This window comes from Cervus canadensis, chromosome 14 (assembly GCF_019320065.1).
Source record: "Cervus canadensis isolate Bull #8, Minnesota chromosome 14, ASM1932006v1, whole genome shotgun sequence".
Lineage (NCBI taxonomy): Eukaryota > Metazoa > Chordata > Mammalia > Artiodactyla > Cervidae > Cervus > Cervus canadensis.
Window position 1 is genome coordinate 62,016,043 of NC_057399.1, and position 19,887 is coordinate 62,035,929.

At 52.2% G+C, this 19,887-nt stretch overlaps 1 protein-coding gene across 7 annotated transcripts in view; it reads right to left on the reverse strand.

Annotated features, from left to right (window-relative positions):
* Positions 1-1,947: 1,947 nt before the first annotated feature.
* PALLD (palladin, cytoskeletal associated protein) overlaps positions 1,948-19,887 on the reverse strand; it is a 382,410-nt gene continuing 364,470 nt past the window's right edge. For 6 of the 7 annotated variants that reach the window (XM_043486542.1, XM_043486536.1, XM_043486538.1 and 3 more), the window contains 7 exons: positions 18,870-19,019; positions 13,001-13,095; positions 11,278-11,410; positions 7,673-7,880; positions 5,385-5,550; positions 4,975-5,108; positions 1,948-3,975 (listed from right to left, as the gene is read on the reverse strand). In XM_043486542.1, the coding sequence (XP_043342477.1) occupies positions 3,803-3,975; positions 4,975-5,108; positions 5,385-5,550; positions 7,673-7,880; positions 11,278-11,410; positions 13,001-13,095; positions 18,870-19,019 (1,059 nt within the window). In that variant the 3' untranslated portion in view covers positions 1,948-3,802. Of the gene's footprint in view, positions 3,976-4,804; positions 4,850-4,974; positions 5,109-5,384; positions 5,551-7,672; positions 7,881-11,277; positions 11,411-13,000; positions 13,096-18,869; positions 19,020-19,887 lie in introns of all 7 variants that reach the window. The other variant, XM_043486537.1, reaches the window with a different exon arrangement.

Sequence of the window (19,887 nt, forward strand, 5' to 3'; positions counted from 1 at the left end):
GTTTCTCCTAGGTGTACTGGAACTTGATTTTGGTATACAGACACATACATTATTGTTCTGGGAGTTCTAATTCCCACATATGTATTACAGCAGGTTTAGTAGACTTGTTTGCAATTTGATAGGTCCTTTGTGATTATCTGTTCGATATGTTACTTTGCATAGGTTTATCTTTTTTTAAAATCATAGTTTGGTTTTCCATGTCTGTAAGTTTGTTCTGTTTTGTAAATTCGCTCATTTGTCTGAATTCATAAACTGTATGTTCCACTGCTGTTTTATGATGGTAGTCTTTGTCTGCCTGACTTCAGCAAATATACTATCTCGGTCTGTTCATGTGTCTGTTTTACAGCTGAGTGGTGTCCCAGTGAGTAGTTGTACCATGAAGTCTTCTTCTCTGGGTGGATAGTCTGGTGGATTCTACGTCTTGAGTGTTTTCAATAGCAGTGCTCAGAAAATGGGGTGAAAATGTCATTTCGGATGATGCCTCTCTGGGTGTCGGCACAGGAGTGGAGTTCCTGGGCCCTGCACCCGTGTCTAGTTTTGTAAAGAACCTCCATGCTGTTCTCTTTGTGGCTGCACAGGTTCCCACCCTGCCTGGAATAGCGGGTGTGTGCCCTCCATGTCAGAGGGCCGCTCGGGCCTGCCCGTGAGAGGGCACAGCTCACTGGACGTAGGCTCTGCCCTTCTCTCGTGATGAACGCTGCTGAGCATGTGCCTTGTGGTCCCGTGTATGTGTCCTCTGGGAAATCTAGATTTATACACATACACAAACACCTATATTCATGTATTTTTAACAGAGCAGCAATAGTTGTGTGTATGTCAGTGCCAGTCTCTAAATTCCTCCCACCCCGCTCCATTCCCCCTTGGTACCCACACACGTGTTCGCCACCTGTTTCTATTTCGGGTTGGAAGTAAGGGTACCTATGCCACCTTTTAGATTTCCCATGTGCGCGTTAGTATGGTGTTTGTGTTTCTGACTTTCTTCACTCATTAGGTGACCGTCTCTAGGTCCAGCCAAGTCTCCACAAATGGCGCAGCTTCAGGCCGACCGTCCCTCGGGGTCTGTGCGCTTCTCCACTGGCTGGCTCTGCCGCTTCCCGTGCCGTGGGCGACTGTGCAGCCTTTCAGGATTTCCGTGTTTGTACTCGTAACTCTCGTGACAGAAACTCTCGTTTGCTTTCAAAGCTGAGTGTCTGGTGCTGGACTCAGAGCTGAACAGTTGGGGTCACTCCCCAGGGAGAAGCTCGGGGTTAGCTCCCTCCTGATGTGGGTCACTGTGCCAGGCAGTGGGATCCACCGTGAGGCTCTGGACGTGGTGTTTGCTCATCCACCTGAGGTCACTTTAGAGGACTTGTGCGTGCAGCAGTAGCTCTGGTGTGTCTACGGGGAGGAGTGTGTTCAGCGTCTCGTATTGACGTCTTGAGCCACAGCGCCGTGCACGCAGTTCCTGAGAGGTGACGGTTAAGTGGTGCGAAGGTGCTCCCTGTGGGGTCACAGAAACCGGTGTCCTGCACGTATCAGGTAAAGTGCTGAGGCGGGCGCGGTTTCGAGAGGGTTCCCAAGGCCCCTCCCAGGTGCCCACCTTCCCTCTCCCCCAGATCACATCCAGGCTCTGTGTGGACTGGACTTTGCAGATCCCGCATCTGGTGGTCCCTTGAAGTACGAGTTCTTCCCGACAAGAGTTATAGTGTGTGAGGATGTGTGCTGAGGGTCTCGTGCTGGGCGGGGGGTGCCGTGCCAAGGGGTGCGGGTGGCCCGTGGGGGCGGAGCGGCCCTCGCTGACAGGCCCCGTGAGCCCTGTCCAGTGGCTGCGTGGAGCTGGATCCTGTCCTGGTCTCCTGTACCCAGGAGAGAGTGCAGTGCAGTTACCAGTGGGTTTAGTCTGCACGGTTCATGAAGGCTGTGAGAGAAACCAAACAACCGACCATGTGCTTCACAGAACTGCAGCTCTTATTTGTTAAATATTTATTGTTGTTAAATCCACATTACACCAGCACAACAATCCAAAGTAGTAAGATAGTACTTATTGTTTTTATAAATACATGAAAGGTGGCAAAATAACGCTGCTTAATCCCAAACCCAGCAAATTAGCAAAATGTCACATTCGGGAAAATTTGGCAAGTACGAGAAGACATCAGTCGTAATTCTGCAAGAGAGAGAGGTCCAGGAGAGCCTCGCGTGCCGGTCTGCCCAGGCTGCAGGCACCAGCGCTCACACTGGGCATGCAGAGCTTGCTTGGCGTGTCGAGAAGGACGTGGACAGCTGTGCATGTGAAGCAGTGAAACGGGCTACACGGGGCGGCACACAGGTACAAAATCATTACAAAATACTACATATCGAGTAACTGAGCTAAGAGAGCTTGCCATCTTTATCATAAATAATGAGATAAATGTGTTTTGCATAAGGAATACAGTGTGTTCTCTTCATAGCAAAGTACCATTATCATATCATAGCAGGCCCCATTTTCTCGTGTTTAAAGTGGATTGGTTCCAAGTTAAAACCGTCAAGCCTGGTCAGAATTCACTCCGTCCAGCTGACCAGAGTCAGGGGCACCGGGACGGCCTTGGGATGACTGGGAGCCCAGCACCTTCTTCAGTCAGCGGCCTCATGGCCGCAGGGAGGAGAAATTACGCTCCCACCCGCCGTGCGGGCGCTGTGGAGAACACGCACCCTGGCGCCCACCTGGCTCTGGCTCAGTCTCAAACCCCCAGCAGACCAGTGCCCACAGGCTGCCTCCGACCCGTGACGACCTCGCTGCTCAGCCCATTACCAACTTGCTCTGTGCATCCCACCTCCAGCTCTGACCCTGCAGTGTCCCCAGGGCCCCCACCGCTGGAACCCCAGCTTCTTGACTCAGGAACGGCAGCGTCGTAGATGGAATTTGAAGAGAACCAAGGGAAGCCTGGCCTCCACTGGCTCCCGCCCCCCTGCCACCTGCGTGGACACCATCACCATGCACCGTGTATTTCTCCCCCCTTCCCTCCGCTCCTCCCTGGACCCTCATCCCCGACACACCCCGCCTGCCGTGGTCACTTGGGTGGTTGATGCCCTCCGTGGAATGGTCTGTGGTCTGTTTCTGCTTTCCTCAGAGTACATTACGCATTTCAGTATGTAAGCTCCCTACCAAGGCAACACAAAAGGAAAATACGCATAAAGAAAAAGCTAACAACGAAGGTTTTAACCTTGATAGAAACTCAGGATGTTGCTAGAACTGCAGGCAAGCGGTTCCTTCGTAAGACTTAGTAAAAACGGTTTGCACAGACAAGGCACTTCCTTAACCTTGATAGAAACTCAGGATGTTGCTAGAACTGCAGGCAAGCGGTTCCTTTGTACGACTTAGTAGAAAATGGTTTGCACAGACAAGGCACTTGCGTGGATTTCTTGGTCGTGCCCTCCTGCTGCCCGCACGGGGTCACCAGTGGCGGGAACACACTGCCCGGCCATGCCCTGCTGCTGTGGGGCTGCCTCCGGGAAGCCCCCGCGCTCACGCGGGGTGGCAGCACTGAGCCAATGTTGAAGGCACTTGGGACAACACGGAGCAGGGTCACTTCTCCGTGAGGGCTTTGGCATTTCAGACCCCTTGAATCACAGCAATTCCTGGAGTCTGAGTTGGCTGATGAGTGTGAATTCTGTGCAAGGTGTGCATCTACTGGCATTGTGTGCGCAGCCTCTGGTTTGGTTTACGGGAAGAAAAGCAGAGTTGAGGTGCCCTTTTGTCTCTCGGAGTCGAGGTGCACTTGCGTCCCGAGGCAGGAGGCGGGTCTGGGCGGTGTGGTCTGGGTCTGTGCTCCCGAGAGGGCGCCGGTCACAGGTCCTCACTCTCCACCAGGCCGGGGCTCAGCGCCAGCGGGGACGGGCCGGCCTCGGGCTGGAACGCCGCTCGGATGTCCAGGCCCTGGTCGGAGAGCGCGGCATAGCGGCTAGCTGACGGCCGCACCCGCTTCGGCTTGGCACTCGGCGGTGGCTGCTGCCACTGGGCTGCAAGACACCCGAGCACGCGCAGGTGAGGGGCTGTGGCGGGGCCAGGCGCATGCTCACAGCATACCCCACACGCCCACGAGGAGGCCTGAGAGGCCTGCACGCCCTTTCACGGAGCACTGTCTACACGGGCTGTGAAGACCGCAGGGGTGGAACAGACAGTGCAGTTCACCGCACCGTCACTACTTGCTGCAGCTTGGGGAATCCTCAGAAATGGCCACTGAGCTTCCTAGCTCCCCTTTTAAGAAAAATCTTCAAAGCTCACAGGTAGGCATGCCACAGGAGCGGCAGTCGTCAGGAATTCTGGATGCACTGGGGAGGGGGGCCTGGCTGAGGTCACAGTTACTGAAGCATTTCACGGAGGTATTTCTTAATTCAGAAATCAGTTCTGAATTTTTCCTCAGGGCTTACTTGTCCTAGAGTGCTACTGTGATAGAGGGATACTGACCTAGTCTGTCAACTCAAAAGGGCCGATTTTTTAAAATCAGGGATGCATGTACACAAGGAGACACACACAAACACACAAGCCTACTGCCAAACTACTTCAGACACACACACACACGCACACACACGAAGCGCTCAGCCCTGGGAAACACGCCCGCCAGCATCAGTGGGCCCCGCTCAGAGCCAGACCCTGACGGGTCAGGACACAGGAGGCATGTCAGAGGCGGTCCCGTGCACCATGCGGTGATGGGATGGACGCGTCCGTGACTATGCCTGCGCCTAGTGTTAACTCCTAGAGGCGCGGGGGGGAAGGCACAGCCGGGGAGCCCAGGCCACAGAAGCAGAGGCACATGCGGCACTGTGACACACAGCTTCTGAGCGATACTTGGGCACTGTTCTCCTGGCGAGGGTCACTATTACTGTCGGGAAACTACAAACAGAAAGAGAAAGAGCACGATGAAGTCTCGGCGCGGGACGCTCCGGGGCCGCGTGGGACGGATCAGCCTGCGGTGCGGACCCGGAGGCCTCGGGCACCCAGCCCGGGGAAGCACTTACTATACACGTCGAGTCGGGCCGTGCAGGACACGATCCCGGCCTCGTTCTTGGCCGACACCGTGTACCAGCCTGCGTCGTCCTTCGTGGCGCCCTGGATGAGCAGGCACACGTAGCCGAGGTGATCCTGGTGCATGCTGCGGGAGAGGGCCTGCTGTGAGGCTGCCGGGCCCCTCAGCAGGGCTGCGGCCTCTCCAGCGGGCGAGCATGGAGCCTGCAGGCTCTGCCCTCACCCCCCGGCAGGCAGGTTACCCTCCCGCGTCTGAGGCACAGGTGAGCCCTCACAAAGCCGCCGCAGGTGGGGCTGGGAGGCCCGCACTGCCCCTGCACCCCGGGGTGGCCGGCGCCCCGCAGGGGGAGCCCTGCTGCCTCAGGACCCGCAGACCCTGCGGCGGGCAGGGCCCGGCGCTCACCTCACGCGGTCCGTGCTGTGGGTCAGAGACTCGTTCTCCTTCTTCCAGAATATCTGTGGTGGGGGTGCTCCCGAGACCCGGCACTCCAAGCGCACGGGGTAGCCGTCCGCCACGCCCGTGTTCTGCAGCTTCTCCAGAAAGACCGGAGGCTTGTGCGCTTCCTTAGCTGGAAGACAGGAGAGCGGTGTCCTGCCTGGGAGACGCGGGCAGCGCCACGGAGCCCGCAGCTGCCCTCAGCGACGCGGGGCGAGGGGCCCGTCCTCCGCCAAGGGTCCTTCAGCGGGAGGGAGCCCGTGTGCACCCCGCAACCCCTGTCCCTCCGTGGGGTGGAGGCTGCGCCCGCCCCACAGCGCCTGCCTGCTGGTCCCGGGGCCTCCTGCAGGCTGGAGTCGACTAACAAGGGTGCCGGGCTTCCGTAGTCCGCCGCTGCCCCCGGCGACACTGAGGCCCGCCGCTGGGGTCAGATCCCTGCTGGCTGGGAGGTGCTGAGGACTTCTAGGCCCTGCTGCAGGGAGACGGCACTGCACGGGTGGGCGGGGGACAGGCTTTCAGTGGGCGCCTGACGACTAGCAAGGAGGACCGCACCATGGGTCCTGCCGGCATTCTCAGCGGCAGGGAGTCAGAAGGCTTTGTCAGTATCACCCTCACTCTGCCCTCCGTGTCGCCTACGGTCTGCGGCGGAGACCAGCGTGGACGGGTGTGGCCTCGTGATCATCGCGCCAGCAAGAGGGAGAGCATCCGGCCTTCTCCCCGCCCTCCTCAGGGACAGACACATCAAGGCAAAGGCTCTACCCCAGACCTGTAAATGACGAGGACCCTGTCTGACCTTAAATTATGTAGGGAGCTAATTTTTACTGGACTTTTTCACCTGAGCTACTCTGGGGGATGCAGTGGTGGGAGCAGACCTCACTTAGCTTTCTTTCTGGGCCTTTGCTTTCGTAAGAGGATAATGATGGATGGACCTTCACGTCACAACAGCAGACAGCTGCATTCAGAGGCTGTGCTGGGCAGGGCACGGGGACGCAATGCTTCATGGGAGCTCATCCTTGGGAAATGATGTAGTCCTTAAACTGTGAGCATCACGGCCCATTTACAGCAGGGAGAGTGAGCAGCAGTGATGGGCCGGCCACAGGACATAGCCAGGAGACGAGGACTGAGCCCTGACTTCTCCCAGAAGTGCCAACGGGACATCTCGGGCCCGAGGACAGGCATGGTCAACAGACGAAACGACACAACAGTGAGCAGTGGAGGCTGGAGGAGGGAGTGAAACTGGACACAGACCACAAGCTGACCGCACGCCTGTGTGCACATGACTAGCTGCTGTCAGCAGAATCCTCAGGAGGAGACACCCAGTGTCCACACTGCGCACTGTCTCTACTAAGCGCGCGGGGCTGTTGGACCTGGAGGAAGCCCAGAGATGGGATGGACCCAACTACACAACCAGGGGAGGGTGTGGTCTCCATAGGTCCCACCTCTGAGAAACAAGGAAGAAACCAGCTGATGTGCTGAGGACCAGGCGAGGTCACACACAGCACTCTGCAAACAGTGGAGAGATGCAGACGCACCACAGGCTCCCTACACGCTCCTGGAGGGCTCTGCATGCAGCCGTGCGGGACGGACATAACGCACTCTCTCCACTCTTGTGGATTCTCTAAACATCTTCACACACTCATTTTCCTTAGCTAAAGTAAAAAAGTTTATCATCCAGGTCTCCTGCATTGCAGGCGGATTCTTTACCAGCTGAGGCACCAGGGAAGCCCAAGAATACTGGAGTGGGTAGTCTATCCCTTCTCCAGGGGATCTTCCTGACCCAGGAATTGAACCAGGGTCTCCTGCATTGCAGGCGGATTCTTTACCAGCCGAGCTACCAGGGAAGCCCCACTGCTAAGTTAACTTTTTAATCCTTATGAGTGTATCCTATCTTTCCTATGTTTGCATGAATGAAAATGACTTCAAATGTCAAATGATGAAATCACTGTGGGTGACTTAAGTGGTGTACATGCAGAACATGTGTACAAGCTCCACCCCCCACACTGCTGGCTCATGGACACTGGGCGGTGCTCTCTGCCCCAAGAAACCCTTGGGGCCCAGGACCAGAAACACCCGTCAGAGCCGCTCAGAGCCCCTGCTCCGGCCCAGCTGCTGATGGGGAAATGAGACGCAGTCACGTCCCGCCCTGGCAGGTCTCATTCCAGGCTCTGACTGGCTACTCTGGCGAGGCCCACTATTCTGTCTGCTGAGTGTGCTGCCGAGCGTCCTCTCGCCCTGAGCGTGCGTCCCGGGCCTACCTGCGACCACGAGCTCCAGGACGAAGGAGTTCTGCCCCGCCCGGTTGGTGGCCACGCACGTGTAGATGCCGGCGTCCCGGGCCGAGACGGGCTCGATGACGAGGGAGTGCACGCCGTTCTCCCGCACCAGCATCCTGTGGGTGCTGTCCTGGCGCACTGGCTTGCCGTCTAGCAGCCAGCTGAGGTCGGGCGTGGGCAGCCCACTGACCTGAGGAAGGAGGGAAATGCATGTGAGCTCCTCTGATGCCAAAATGGGTCGCTCCACCCACAGGAGACGGGCTCTTAGTGTGGGTCCCGGTTCTCTTCTTGGCACAGACAGGCTCACTTCTAAACACCTCCTACAGGGCAACATAGAGGAGAGTGAGGTGGGGTCCTCAGGGGGCCCAGTGCAGAGAGTCTGCGCTTCACTGCATGGGGCCCAGGCTCAGTCCTTGTCAGGGAATGGAGACTCTGGGCAGTAAAGATCATTCTTTAAAAGAAGCAGATTTTTCTTACACATTCACAGTTCCCTAGAGCTTCCCTGACAGCTCCTGCAATGCAGGAGACCCCGGGTCGATTCCTGGGTCGGGAAGATCCCCTGGAGAAGGAAGAGGCTACCCACGGCAGTACTCTGGCTGGAGAATTCCATGGACTGCATAGTTGTCGATGGGGTTGCAAACAGTCTGACATGACTGAGCAACTTTCACTTTTAAACATAAAACTAAAATTAATATTAATCCCTTGGTATCACCTGATTAAAATAAAATTTTACCTTTTGACTCTGTATATGTATATTTATGTTTGTATTCATTTTGGTTCTGTAACTAAAATGTCATTTTACAGGTGGTCTGTGCAAATTCTTACAGACCCACGATAAATACACGCATATAAATATACACACTGACATCTGCATACTTACACTGTGGAAAGAATTATGTGGCAAATGATGCGGCTGACAAGGGATTCATTTCCAAAATTTACAAATGGCTCATGAGGCTCAGTATCCGAAAATGGATAGAAGATCTAAACAGACATTTCCCCAAAGAAGACATACAGGAGGTCAAGAAGTACATGACAAGATGCTCAACATCACTAAATATATTAGAGAAATTAAAATCAAACTATTAGAGAAAGGCAAATAAAAAATACACGGTGTTAAGTCACATCAGCCAAAACGGCCACTGTCAAAAAGCCTACAGATGATACATACAGGGTGGGGTTAAGAAAAGGGGACCCTCCGAAGGTGCTGTGCTGGTGGGATGTCATGGCAACAGCCACTGTGGAGACGCGTAAGGAAGTGTCTTTAAAATGTTCAATAGAGCCACCACGTGATCCAGCAGCCCACTCCTGAGTCTATGCGGAAAAAAGAATGAAAAAAAAAAACCACAGAATTCAAAGCGCACCCAAGAGTGCGCTGCAGCAGTATTTACAACAGCCAGGACAGGGATGAGACCCAGCCGTCCAACGACAGATGAAAGGAAGAAGATGAACGGGTGAAGACGTTCATACACAGTGCAACATTACTCAGCCATAACAAGGAATAAAGCTCGGTCATTTGTAGAGATGTGGATGAAACTATACAGTTTATACAGAGCGAAGTCAGAGAAAAACAAATACTGTATATTAATGCACACATATATAAATCACATAAAGGTTTTAATCTAGAAAAAGAGTACTGATGAAGCTATTGGCAGGGCAGGAATAGAGATACAGGATGCAGAGAAAGGACTTGTGGACACGGGGAGCGGAAGCAGAGTGGGGCAGATGAACTGAGAGTAGGGCTAACAGATACACACGGCCACGTGCAAAACGGAGAGCCAGTGGGCAGCTGCTGCAGGGCACACGGACCTCAGCCCGGCGCCGAGACGACCTGGGGGGGTGGGGGGTGAGGAGGAGGAGGCTCAGGAGGGAGGGATCAACATGTGGTTACGGCCGGTTCACGCTGCCGCAGGGCAGAAACGCGACGCTGCAGAGCCACTATCCTCCAGTTACAAAAATAAAATAACAGAGGCGACACATTCGCACGAGCAAATGATCCAGCCATGAGAAAGAACGAAATGGTGCCACTCGCTGTCACCTACGGACCGAGAGACGATCATAGTAAAGAGAAGTCAGTCAGAAAGAGAAGAACAAATACCGCGTGGTGTCCCTTACAGGTGGAATGTGGAAATGGATACCAACTAACCAATTTACAAAGTAGAAGAGATGTACAGACTTAGAAAAACAAACTTATGGTCACCAAAGGGGAAAGGTGGGCTGGAAGGGGTAAATCAGGAGGGTGGCATTAACTCATACATGTAAACACATAATCAACACAGACCTACTTTATAGCAAGGGAGGTGTACTAAACACTGTGTAAAAACCTATATATGGAGAAAAACTCAAAGACGAACATCTACATTTATACCTGAGTAAGATTCTGTATGCCTACAACAAACATGACATTGTAAATCCACTTTACTCCAAATACATACATACATACATACGTATGTTCAAGCTAAAAAAATTAAAGAAGTAATGAGACACAAGTTTTTGGTGGCTTCTTGTAGCACATTTCACTCTAATTTACAAACCCCAAAAAGGACTTCCACTAATGCACTCCAATTTGACACCAGCACTATAAATAGCCAGGACAAAGAAGCAACCTTAATGTCCACTGACAGATGAATGGATAAAGATGTGGTACATGTATACAGTGGAATATTACTCAGTCATAAAAAGAATGAAATAAATGTCATTCGCCACAGCCTGGGTAGATCTAGAGATTGTCATTTTAAGTAAGTCAGAAAGACAAATACGATATCACATATATATATGGAATCTTGAAAAAAATGATAGATAAACTTATTCATAAAACAGAAACAGACTTACTGACTTAGGTAATGAATTTAAAGTTACCAGGGGAGTAAGGTAGGGCTTTCCAGGTAGCTATCGTGGTAAAGAACCTGCCTGCCACGCAGGAGACATAAGAAAACTCAGGTTCGGTCCCTGGTCAGAAAGATTCCCTGCAGAAGGAAATGGCAACCTGCTTCAGTATTCTCGCCTGGAGAATCTCATGGACAGAGGAGCCTGGTGGGCCAGTCCATGGGGTCACAAAGATTCGAATACAAGTGAAGTGACTTAGCACCCACACAGCAAGGAGGGGCTGAATTGGGAGATTCGGATGGACAAATAAGCGGCAGTATATTTAAAACAGATAACCAACAAGGACCTGCTGTATCGCACAGGGAACTAACTCAATACTCTGTAACAACCTAAAAGGGAACAAACAGGAAAAGATGTGTGTGTATCACTGCATCACTCTGCTCTACACCTGGAGCTAACACAACACTGTAAATCAGTTACACTTCAACACAAAACGAAAATAATAAAAGAGAGCTACTCGGGAAAATACACTCCTGTGAAGAATGAATTTATCCTTTTCAAACATTTCTGTCAGTCCAGAGTAAACTCTCTTAAGTGCCTCACATTTATGTTCTGTAATTCCAGAGATAACCAGCAGAGGGAGGCCAAATAATTTTATAAAACATTCATACTTCCGAGCTGAAATTTAAATTCAAGGTCAACAAATGGGGCAAAACCAGAGAAGAGAGCCACAGCACGGGGGAGGCTGGGCGCGCGCTCACCTTGCAGTCCATCCGGCAGAGCTTGCCTTCCTGCACGGTCAGGTCCCCGGGCGCCTGCAGGAAGTGCGGGCGGAAGAAGCGCTCCTGGGTGGGCTCGCCCTCGTCAGCGCTGTCCCTGGACCGCGAGCGAGGCCTTCAGAGCAGAGAGAGTCAACACACGGGTGTGGGGGGGCGGCAGGCAGACGGGACAGGTAAACAGACCCAGACAGCGGCCGTTTCTAGGGTCCCAGGCATCTTTCTTTAACACAGGGGCAAAAACATAATTTCCTTACCTGCCTACCTGATCCCTAATCTCAACCTTTACACCAAAGAAAAAGTCAGGAGGCAAAATCTTGTTTCATTTGGGGGTTTAATATAAATTTAATAGTCTGCTAATTGCAGATCTTAATCTGCTATCCTAATCCTTATGACTAGTATAAATCATGAATTGGGAAAGGGGAAAAAATAGGTTAAAGAAAGTTTTAAAATATTTTAAAAATTGGATGAGAACTGTATGAGAATTAGCAGCTCATTTACTACCAAATATTTTTCAGTATCAATAACTATAACTTTCCACTGTGAGTGTAAGTTTGTAGGAAATCAGAAGTTCTTATTATTTTTTAAAAAATTAATATATTTCTAATAAAAATTTATTTTCATATTAACCAGGAAAACAACTAAACTTTTAGGCAGGTCTTCTGCATCCATTATCCATGTACCTAAAGACAATTTTTTTTGCTTTAAAATAAAATTGTGTAAATCTCCCAGATTTTGTGCATCTTTCTTGCTTTTGAGTATGTTTCTAGAGGCACCTTTAAGAGTAAAATGATTTAAAGTGATTGCAGGGAAGATGTAATAATCCAAGGGCAAGATGTTCAAATTAATTCTGCCAGTGATCATCAGAAAGTAAGTTAAAAAATACTTAACTAGAAAAAGCAAAACAAAAGAAAAATTAGTATAATGGGCTAGAATTATCCACCCTTCAATATAGAGTTCACCCATCAGATCTAGTTTATGAGCACGACGCTCCTCCCGGAAGCAGTGACCCATGAACATCTGAAATGCACTGATGGCCCCGGAAAAGCAGCAGAAGATGGACTTGCTCAGCCGTTCTGGGCTCGCAGCTGGCACAGGTGACACTGTGCGCGGGTCGTGCCCTGGAGGCCAGCATCACGGCTGCGAGCCCCAGGCCTGCGGCTGCCTCCCAGACACAGGCAGGGGCCGCGGGCTGCGGGCTGCTCGCTGTTTCTGCTCCTCCTGCGGCTTTTCCCTGCCTCTGTGGCCCTCCAGGACCCCAGCCCGCCTGGAATCCCCTGGCAGGGTCCCCAGGCCAGCAGCCCACCAGCTCCTTTGAGGCCACGCCCATCACTGGGCACCACGCGCCCGCCCATGCTCACAGGCCCTGGGGGCTGCAGGTACGCAAAGTGTCCAAAACGTGGCCAGTCTGACCTTGAGGTCTGGGTCTCAGGTAAACTTGTGCGCTGAGTGACGAGAGCACAAACCTTCAGGCACGAGGTGGTCACGGGAAACCAGGGGCCCGCCTGGAGGGCCGCGGTGAGGGACCGGCCGGGCCTGGGCACGCCTCCTGGCTGGTGTCCCCACCCCAGCCACAGGGAGCCCGCTTCCCCTCACGTGCCCATGTCCCCCGAGCACGCCCTCTCTGTGGGCTCCCCACCACGCTGACGGTGCCGGGTTTAGGAGCCAGCGAGACCCCAGCAACGCCCGGGAAGGGCGCGGGACGTACCTTCTGCCGTGAGGGTGTCCGGCCGGCGGGCGGGGGCTGCGGCCTCTCTGGTTCACGGCCTGGACCATCAGCCGTCCCGTGCAGCTGGCGCGGCCCTGCGGGGATAGGACCACAGTGGTGAGGGACGCCGGGGGCCCGCTCCCGCGGCCAGCGCCTGCCCCCGCCCGCCCCCGGGGCTCGGCGTGTGCCTCCACATTCATCTGAAGCACTTGAGTAAGACGCTCCCCTCCGACACTTGACTTGGTTTTACTGTTTCATCTAGGAGGCCGTTTAAGATGACGACCCCCTACGAACCGACTGTCACCTGCCAAGGTCTCCCTACCCATCAACATTCTTCCCATGAAATGAGCACATCTGAGATTTATGAACCAGAAGCAGTCAAAGCCTGAAACGTGAGGATCAGATGATAAAGGTTAGATACGCTAACGAAAAACTAATTTATCTTTACAAAAATTTTAATTTGAAGTATAGTTGACGGGTCTACAATCATCTTGCCCAACACACCCAAGCTCATCTGAAGTATAGTGGACTTAATATTGGTTTCAGGTGTAAAACATGAGTCAACATTTTTGTTGCTCATACCCCTTATAAAGCGGTGACAAAGCATGCTGCATGCACTACCGTCTCTCTCTGTCAACAGCAAGTCTGACAAGTGTCGTCTTAGGGGCAGGGAGCGGTGCTGAGGGGCCCGGACTACAGGAATACGGGACCCAGGGGCTTCAGCTTTCTGGCACAGGGGCCTCTTTCTCCTCATGGCTGGTGGAACAGCAAAGCAGATTTCCTCCTCCACTCGTTCGAGGCCCAGGAGCATGAGCAGATGGACTTCTAAACTCTGACAACGACCGAAAGGGAGGAGCCAGGGCAGGAACCTGAGAAGCGCACTGATCATTCATTCCAGTCCTTGGTGAATTCGCGTTCCCGGCTGAAGGGCAGCCCCGTGTGCACTCACGTCACAGTTGACCACTGACCCCCACGGTCATCCCAAGTGGCCGACATACGGGAGGCCAGAGCTGAGGGTCGCATGGGTTCTCAACCACCTTTTAAGCTCCCCTGGGAGTGGGCTGAGGGGGCAGAGGACACTGGTGGGGACACGGAGGGAGGCACCCCAGCAGGATGCAGGAAGGGGCCTGCACGTCTCAGCCTGGACCTCCTCAGGCCCCAGGAAAGGCACAGACTCACACTAACAGTGCAGACAGGAGGGCGAGGCAGCCCCAGGAGGACGGCTGCCAGGAACACACAGCTCGCGTGGCCCTGAACAGCGAGGCAGGCCCCTCCTTCACTGAGCCCACCACATCCCCAAGTACCGTGCAGCGAACTTCAGGAGGGAACGACCCCTACCCTGCACCAACTGCCTCACAGGTCCCAGCCACGCGACAGAGGCTCTCCCATGCCGACCCTGACACACCCCAGGGACTCCCCAACACGGCCTGACATCTGAGAATCACTTTCACTGACCCGTCCCACGTGGACTTGTGCAGGTGCACGTGCCTAGAAGAGCCTGTTACAAATTGCACAGCTGACGACTCACCGCGGCCGGTCTAACAGGTGGTCATGGAAGCCCCGTGGTTCTTTCCGGAGCTTGAGAACAAGGAGCTGTGCATTTCACAGATAGCGCCCCTTGTTCTCAGGACAGGTTTTCCATACTTTCTGCTTTGCAGCTTCATCACAGGCTGTGGGGCCCCTCAATGCTATCTGTTCACTTTTAACTGTCTTATTAACACATGAAGGAGTAACAGAAGTGAACGTGTGAAGTGAAGCTCGGAAGGAGCCGGGAAACCCTGTGAAGCTGAAACACAGACCAACCAGCCAGACTTTTGAGTGTAACTCTGCTGCTCGCAGCTCTTCTGTTCCGACCAAGTCCTCGGCTGGAGGCTGACACGAGCCCCGAGTGTGAACTCTGAAGGTGGTTCTGCGCGAGATGCCCGGCTGGTGAGGTGCACGTGACGCCTGGCAAGGCTGCTTCTTCACCTGCTGTGGAAACAGCATCTGCCTGTCCTGGCTCACAGAGGCTAACAGGGCTCAGGGCCCAGGACGGCCGCCCGCTCAGACACACAGCACAGCTGGAGAAGGCACAAACCCGACGGCCATTCCAGCCCGGGCAGGACCAGGCTCCTAGCAACGCAGCAAAACAAAGCCAAACATCTGCGTCCGCATTCCACCGCGCTGTCAGGAGGCCTGAGAGCCGGCAGAGGCGGGGCCTGCGGGCCATGTCTGGCACAGGGGGACGCGGTGCGGCCCCTCCTGACCTCGCTAACCTGCGGCTGCTGTCTCCTGGGGGCAGCCAGGCGAGCACGCCCGGCGCTCTGAGCTCGTCCCCACGGAGACCTGTCAGCAGCCTCTCACACGCCTCGTATCCCTGAAGACCGAGCAGGTGGGAAAGTCTTCTCTGAAATAAACTGCTGGCCATGTTCGCCTCCCTCCCGGCTTCTCACCCTCTCTCACGGCTACCCTCAGGACTTAGCTCCCCCGCCTGGAGAGCCCAGCCGCTCCTGCTCCACTGTTGAAGCCACAGTGTCAGAAAAGGGAGATGGTGCTGTCCCCCTTCCAAACACCAATCCTTCTAGAACGTGGAAGAAAATCATGGTGCCAAAGGGCGTCAAGGAAGCAGGGAGTCCACGTCAGGCAACCCCACGCTATGCTTCTGGGACTGGAAGCATATGTATGTGTGCATGCTTTATGTATCCTGGAAAACTTAGCTTTTACTTTTGAGATTTTTTTCCAGTACCTATTTACATCACGTTCCTTTTAAATCATTTTTTAATTCACAAATTACAAGAATGGCAAAGCCATTTACTATACCATAGCAACTGTTTATAAAGCTGAGTTTATGGAGTGCTGGGCTTCCCTGGTGGCTTAGAGGTAAAGAACCCGCCTGCACTGCAGGAGATGTGAGAGACAGGGGTTTGATCCCTGAATTGGGAACATCCCCTGGAGAAGGAAGTGGCAGTATTCTTGCCTGGAGAATTCCATGGACAGGGAAGCCTGGTGTGCTGCAGTCCATGGGGCCACAAAGACTCAGACAGGACTGAGCAACTACACAACAACATGGAGTGTGAGGTGTTTCTATCATCATGTTCCCATGGCAACAAGTGACAACTTGCACCAAGGATCAGGCAGAGAAACGGGCTCTTGCGGGTCACGGCTGAAATACCACTTTGTTTTCCTAAGTGGGTAGGAAGTTCATTCCAATTTTGTGAAAAATTGGACGCACAATCTTGGATGACTCACAAAACCCACATGTGGCATGTGTGCAGGGACCTGCCACTGAAGACCCGGGACAAGAAGGCATTTCACCCCTGAACTAACACCCACCAGGAGACGTGCTCGGAAGCTCACAACAGCGGCTGTCAAGCACCACAAACCCCAAATGCACAGCAACGTCAGCCTGAGGCCCACATCCACTCTCAGGATCTCCCCAGACTCTGCTTAGGAGTCTCCCCTCCGACACCTGCCTCTTGGTCATTCAGGTGGGAAAGGAGAAGTTTAGTGATAAGAACACACCCCTTTAATGAGAATCCTGGTGGATCAGACCTCAAGAGATAGCAGGCTTCCGGCATGAGGACCTGCTTTGGCAGGGGAGCCTCTGGGGCCCGGAGTCGTCCCCCTGCTGTTTGCTCAATCCACAGGCAGGATGGAGACACTGTCAGAAAAGCCAGGCTCGGGACTTCGCTGTGGCCAGGGGCTAAGACCCTGCGCTCCCAATGCAGGGGCCTGGGTTCCATCCCTGGTCAGGGAACCAGATCCCACATGCCACAGGTAAGACTCTGCATGCTGCATGCAACTAAAGCGTGATGACCCAGCACAGCCAAATAAACAGACTAAAAAGGAAAAGTGGGCTTCTGGTGCCTGATGTAAATGGTCACTCCCCGTCTCTTTGACTCCAAGAGGTAAAGCATGAAGAATCAGACGAGGTGGCGTGGCCGGCTCTCTGCTGAGGGAGCCGAGCTCAGGGCCCCAGGTTGAGGGTGGGGCCTCCTCCTGGCCCTGGTGTGGCTCCCGCCAGCCAGGCTGTGGGGGTGGGGGGTGGATCTTTAGCAAAGCCCTCACCCTAGCCCCCAGCTGTGCAGTCCTGATTCAGCCACACTGGCTGGGAACTCCCCCTCAAGGTGCAACACCACCTGAAGGAGACCACACGCAGACTCCAAACTGCAGTTTGACATTTGCGTTATTCTGTTCTTTAAAGGTGCTCACTCCAACAATAGTTCAAAACGTGCAGCAGGCAAAACGCCTGGACACGAACAGCAGAACCCGGTAGTGGTGACTGTGGAAGGAACACAGTGAACTCTAGCTCCACCACCTACCCCAGGGCACGAGAGGAATCAAGAACCCAACATGAAGGAAAACTCTGGGTTTTGTTGAGTTCTCCACTACTTTTTTAAGAGGAAGAAAACAGAAGATGGGAATCAGTTAGTAATAGTCAAGGAAGCGTACTAAAAATACAATTAAAAAAAAGTTCCACTTTCATTCCCTCAAATGCACCGTGAACACAAACAAGCATTCAAACATAATTGTTTTCGTAAAGGTCATGACTGTGACTGTTTTTCAGAGGTCATGTATTCACTGATTGAAATATCAGAGCCTCAAGAAGGTGCATGAACTTGGAAACTGTTCCTGGTCAGTGAGGAGTCCACTGTCCCAGATCACACGCTGGTTGTGGTGAAATCTGTGAGACTTCAGCTCAGTCTAATTTTAACATTACTGCAGTAATGTATCTTTCCATGACAATGTAACCTTAGGACAGGATAACACTGTTTGCAACACTCTATGCACTTGTAGAAGTATGCAAAAATTGCTAAAATTATCTGTATCATTTTCTAACACTTAATGTTTCTTTCAAAAGAAATAATGAAATACAGGATGATACAAATAGATCAGAGATTTTTTTAAAAGGATGACCTGTGAGCAATCTCCATCAGTTACATAATAAAACTGTTAGCTTTCTTTTTTAAAAGTGTTATTTACAGGCTTCCCTGATAGCTCAGTTGGTAAAGAATCTGCCTGCAATGCAGGTAGACCCTGGCTCGATTCTTGGGTTGGGAAGATCCCCTGGAGAGGGGAAAGGCTACCTACTCCAGTATTCTGGCCTGGAGAATTCCACGGACTTGGTATAGTCCATGGGGTCACAAAGAGTCAGACACGACTGATTATGTGGTTTTTGTAGACTTTGTAAAGTCAAGTGCTTCAAGCACAAAACCACTTCTTACACATGTCTGTGGATTCAGTACAGTTCCTAAAATATACAAGATAGTCTATAAAAAAGAATTTGCAGGCTTGAATCGGAACCTGGTAGCCAGTAGCTGCCTACTAAATTCTAAGTAGTCAATTAATTTTTTGACCCTAAATCTAAAGGCCAATACAAGAGAAAACAAAATCCTGAGTGCTCTATTTATATTCTATCAAAATTATAATTTGTCCACACTTATAGGTTACTTAAATTCCACTGAATTAACTGTGCATGTATTTCTTCTAAATATTTAATTTTTGAGTCTTCCTACCACATCTTAACACACACCCCTCACTCCCCTTTCTCCTGGGAATGTTATTCTACATGAAATCACATGGCTTGTGCATCTATTTACCGGCTCATCTTCTGTCTCGGGACCTCGTCCTCCCAAGAACGGCAGCCCCACCCCCCATGAGAGGTATGCACAGCAGTCTCTCGACAATGTTTGTGGAAATAAATGGTGCACATCTGTGCATCATGCACACAAATGTCTAATGGAATAAACGAACACTCAGGAGAGAAAAATCTCTCTCCTGGGAAACCAAGCTGGAAAGAGAACGTGGGGGTCCAGCGCCCCACCAGGCGAGCCGCCTCTTCGTCTGGGGACCCCACCGGTCCAGAGCAGAGCCAGGCTGCGCTTCCCACCTGAGGGTTGGCAGCCATGACCGTGTAATTGCCGTCGTCCTCCAGCGTGGAGGCTGCGGTGTGCAGGGAGCAGGTCCCGCTGGGGTCGCTGCGGATGCTGTAGTGATCGTTCTTGGGGGAGATCTGCTTTCCATCCTTAAACCAGTAAATCTGCGGGAGGAGGCAGAGAGGAGGTGAGGCCTGTGGGTGCGGGGTGGGTGGGGGCTGCCCTGAGCTCCTGCGACAGAATGAGAGGCTGGATACCTGGGTGGGACCTTGGCTTCCGAGGGACGAGGGGGGCAGCGAACAAGGCTAGTTCTAGTCTATCAGAAATTGCACGTTCTTTCTTTCTGGAAGATGTATAGGCACTTCCCTGGTGGCCCAGTGGCTAAGACGCCTCGCTCCTACTGCAGGAGGCCCAGGTTCAACCCTCAGTCAGGGAACTAGATTCCACTTGCCCCAGCCAAGATCACAGATCCTGCATGCTGCAACTCAGCCTTGCTGCCGCCAAATAATAAAGTAGGAAGTATTTAAAGTATATTTTAAATAATAAAGTAATATTAAATAAGATATATTAATAATATATTAAATTATTAATAAAATAAACAATAAATATATAGATAAAAGATGTACATAAGCGGCATTTACATTCACCCATTATTTACATGGAAGACGTGATTAACTCTCAGCTGGCATCACAGTTTTCTTTTTGCTTCTGTTTTCAAATGTCCTAAGTGGACATGTATTACTTGTAAAGGGAAAAACATTATCTCAAGACTAAAAAAACCATACCCTAAAGTCCAGTGAATTCGTCTGTGTCAGACACCCAGAACAGGGTGAGAGGGAGGGGTGGGGGGCGCAGCTGGGGGGCACAGGGTTGAAGGTTACACTTCACCAGCTCTCCCCACTATGTTAAACACAGCAGCATTTAAACTAATTTTCAAATAATAACTTGGAGTGATAGAAAATTGTGAAAAATATAATAAAAGTACATCTTGATTAGACAGAAACATTCTAAATGGTCAAACCATCTCTTCTA